The sequence below is a fragment of the Octodon degus genome, unplaced genomic scaffold, assembly GCF_000260255.1.
Source record: "Octodon degus isolate 3935 unplaced genomic scaffold, OctDeg1.0 scaffold00005, whole genome shotgun sequence".
NCBI lineage: Eukaryota > Metazoa > Chordata > Mammalia > Rodentia > Octodontidae > Octodon > Octodon degus.
Window position 1 is genome coordinate 22,512,241 of NW_004524581.1, and position 4,148 is coordinate 22,516,388.

Here is a 4,148-nt window from a genome sequence, read left to right on the forward strand (position 1 = left end):
AAATGTATGTATGTGGGTGGGTGTGTCTACAGGAATCCCAGAAATAAAACTCTCTAATCTTCCGGGCTCGGCGATTTAGCAGCAAGAAAAATAAAAATGACAAATCCAATTCCAAGAGGGACCGTGCTTGGTCACCCGCCCGGGAATGCTTCTGCCGGAGCCTCGCCCTCCGGACCCAAAGTGCTCTGCGCAGTCTCCTCCTCCTTCATTTCAGGCTTCTGGATTAAGGACTGTTCTGTTGATGTGATGGTGTGTGGCAGCGGCATGGTGAGTCTCGGTTGTTCTGCATCCATCTTCCCTGGTGAGAGATCCACTTCCCGAAACCCCGAGGGAGGCTCCTTCCTCCAGCCGGGCTCACCGCCTTGGCTTGTCACATCTAAGGGGACAACAGAGGCGGAGGGTTAGGCCAGTAAAGGAAGCCTAGTGGTGAGGCCAGAAGCCTCCCACACCTGGGGAATCCAGGGTCCCTGTCACACCTAGCATAGCAGGACAGAACATAGGGAAGGTAGTCCTGGGACGGACACCCAGCCCTGCCCTCATGAAGCCCCGGTGCAAGAAGCAACCGAGGGGAGACGAGACAAGACACAGGGACACCTCACAAAGCAACAAATAGACATGTGCCTGAGGCCAGACCCGAGGTGACACTGCAAAGCTGGTGGGTGAGAGTGGAGGAGGTTAACCAGATGGTCTCTGTGGGGAAACGGTTTTTGGATCCATCTTCAGGTACTTGTTCGGCAAGAGTGAGGCAGGGCCAGGGAGAAGAGGCAGCCAGTGAATAGAGGACTTCCCTGAGAATGTGAAGTCTTCAAGAGAGGGGACCCAAGGACCTGGGCTCCAGGAGGGTGACAGAACACCTCTCCTGAGAGGCTGGCAATTGCAGGCCAGGCCTTACTGCCTGTCCTCTCTACTAATGTTCAGTCTAGGCCACAAGAGACAGGCTGGTGGCTTTGCTGCTCCTGTTGAGCAGAAGGGACATCAAACACCTTCTCAGATCCTTGCCACCAGCTGATGGTCCTTTACCCTCTACTGGGTGGGGTCCTCAGCCCCCGGCTGGGGAACTGATCCTTGGTAGACTGAGCCAGGGTACTGCCAGGCATATGTCCCCTCTTAGAATAACCACAGAAACCCAAAAGTGCCAACAAGTTCCTCATTTCCCCTGGGATCCCGGGGAAGCTTGAGCCCCCACAGCGAGACTGTGCCCCAGCACCGGTGCACATTTCCTGTCCCCACACAGCTCCAAGACAGACAGAACGCACAGCAAAACACAGCTTAGTCCCCGCATCCCCTAAACACCTACGAATCACAACAACAATCCTTCGAGCAAGGACACAGTGGCACTAGGGATGCCACCATCATGGCCCTTGCCCATGCGGTGTTCACACATGCACTTGGCACCTCCTCAGTCCCTAGGGTTGAAGGACTGAGGTACAGACACTTGGAGGCCCCTAAATAAGCAAGCCAGGACTGGGCTTCAAAGTCCATAGTCTAATGCCAGGCCCTCCTGGCTCTATCCTGGGACACCTAGAAAGGTACAGGCTGTCAGGGCTGTCACCATGATTGGGACAGGATGAGAATATCTAGAGCTCTTGATGTTAGCTAAATGCTTCATGGATGCAGAACTGCCCATGCGATACCTAAGACAGCCCTGTGCTCAGGAGCCCCAGCCTGGGGGAAGAGGCCTCCATCCCTTGGGAAGCCTGGGGCTGACAAGCAGGCCGTGCAGATGTCAGAGGGTGGCACGAGGCCAGGAGCCCCCACTTGCAGACCCCAGCAAGGACTCCACTTCTCCATATCAGCACAGATGAAGGTCAGAACATCAGCACCAACAGCTACCACCAGTAGCAGGACCACAGGACACAATACACAGCTTGCGTCCAGACCACATGAAGCCAAACCACACAGACACTAACCAGCTTCCCCACACAGGCAGCCAGGGCGACCTCAGAGCAGGCCCGCCAGGCCAGCACCCATAGCCCCACGGGGTCTGGAGGGCAGAGAAGAGGGCAGTGGCCAGGCAGGCAGGAGAAGCCGGGCAAGCAGCTGGCAGGCGCACATGCACGCACGCGCGCGCTCTGTCCCTCCAGCGCCCCTCTCTGACTCACTGCCCACCCTCTGGCGACCAACCTGCAGGTACGTTCGTTTAACTCAAGCTGCCTCGCCTTGCAACGCGAGTCTGTGTTTCTGCAGGAGCATTTACACGTCTGCGGATCTTGTACAAACAAATGCTTTCTCCGCTCTGAGCAAGGCCCACAGGGACTGCAAAAAGGCAAAAGGAAAGACATCTAAGCTAGAGCGTCAGCAGAGAGAGAAAAACCCATGCAACACCCCTGACGCATGGCAGCGGCCCCCCAGCCGGCGTGTGGCCTCCACATCCTTCCACGCCCTGGAAGGAGCAGAGCACAGCAGAAGACAGAGAGCGAGGAGAGAGGCAGCACTGGCTAGGACGCCCGCCCGGGAAGAGCAAGGCACGAGTGGGCAGAGCGCACAGGGAGAGGACGGCCATGCAGGGCGCATCTTGGGCCACAGGGCCCCAACTGCTGCCGTCCCCAGAGGGGCACACCTCGACTCTTCTGCCCCTGTTGGGGGCAGCAATCACAGGCCCATGAGATCACCTGGGGCACCTTTGTGCCAGGCAAGGCTTGTGCTCAGGCCCCTCCAGCAAAAGCGGGCAACCCAGGACAGGGCAAGAGGCCCAGGCAGAGACACTGTGTGCTCCCGTAGTGGGAGCACAGGGACGCCCTAGGGAGAGTCCTGTGGCACTGTGGGCCATGCTACAAGGCTATTGCCCTTCAAAGGTCCCAAGTCCATGAGGAGCCAAGATACTTCCCAGATGAGTGAGCAAGGGCCACAGCACAGGGCTTAACGCACCCACGTTCCTCCTTCAGCCCACAGTAAGTCACCGCCTGCCATGACACCCCTTCTTCTCTGTGTCTCCTACCCACCCATTCAGCTTCCAGATGTGTGTAGAAGCCCAGTGGTAGAAACCAGCTGGGTGCATGGGACCCAGTGCCCAGCACCTGTACCAACACAGGCCCACTGCCACCAGCACCCAGTGGGTGAGAGAAAGCCTGTGTGTGCCCAGCCAAGCCAGAATCCCCTCTCTGAATCCTCAGGCCCACGCAGCCCCCCCTCCCATATACCCCAGCCCCAGGCCCACAACACCACCACCAGTTTACCCATCGGTGCCCATTAGTACGGTGAGAGTGAGAGAGAGACACTGGGGCAAGGAGGGCAGAAGAACCAGGAGAGGCCGAGGGAAAGTAGGGTGGCGGGAAAGGACGCAGGGAGGCTCCAGGAATTAGCAGCACCAATGCTCTGGGATTTATACCGGGATTTCTTGCGCTTTCGTTTTTGCCCCTTTCCCTTTCCTCGAATTGATTTTCTGGAAAATAAAAAGAGACAGACAGAGAGAGCGCAAGACTAGGAGGGGAAGGGACAGGAAGGGGGTACAACAGAAACAAAGCCTGACTGAAGACATGGGTGGCGCCCCAACTCCTTGCTTTGGCTACCATGGGGTGGCCATATGACCCACATGAAGGCTTGGAGTAGAAAACGAGACTGAAGAGGGCCCAGGGGCTCCATCCCCTATCACACCTGACTCCAGCAACCCTGTTCCAGGCTGACCCTGAAGGTCAGGGCCTATAAAGAATGGAGTCCTGATGAGAGGTGTGTTTCCAAGTACAACAAAACAGGGTCCCTCCAGGGGAGCTGCTACCTTGGAAGCTGGCTTCAACTGGACTGGGGATGGGGGAGAGGGCTGGGCTGGGCTCACTGCAGCAGGCAGGGGTAGCAGGGTCAAGGGACTCCAGGACAGGAGCTGACAGTGCCTGGCAGGGAGTCTGCACAGCCTGTATCACTGCAGCAGATCTGGAGCCCAGGCGGGCCCTACTCTCTCTGCATGGGCAAGGCAGGCACGTGAGGAATGAGCAGGGGGACAAGCTGCAGCCTCTGCCCTCAGGGAGCCAGAACTCTCCAGGAAAACACACCTCCTTCCACACGTCTGCCTGCCCAGGGGAAGGCGGCAGAGGGAGGGGACAGGAGAGTATGGTGAAAATAGAGAAAGAGGGTTTCTCTCTGTCTGTTTCTCTGTCTGTTGGTCTGTTGGTCGGTCTGTCTGTCTGTCTGTCTGTCTGTCTGTCTGTCTGTCT

The 4,148-nt window shown here is 57.5% G+C and overlaps 1 protein-coding gene across 2 annotated transcripts in view; it reads right to left on the reverse strand.

Annotated features, from left to right (window-relative positions):
• Window positions 1-6: 6 nt before the first annotated feature.
• The window catches only part of Vegfa (vascular endothelial growth factor A), an 11,923-nt gene continuing 7,781 nt past the window's right edge, over window positions 7-4,148 (reverse strand). Inside the window, exons 5-7 of one of the 2 annotated variants that reach the window (XM_023719557.1) lie at window positions 3,329-3,382; window positions 2,125-2,256; window positions 7-376 (exon numbers count right to left, since the gene is read on the reverse strand). In XM_023719557.1, coding sequence (XP_023575325.1) covers window positions 355-376; window positions 2,125-2,256; window positions 3,329-3,382 — 208 coding nt within the window. In that variant the 3' untranslated portion in view covers window positions 7-354. The remainder of the gene's footprint in view (window positions 377-2,124; window positions 2,257-3,328; window positions 3,383-4,148) is intronic. The other variant, XM_004624110.3, reaches the window with a different exon arrangement.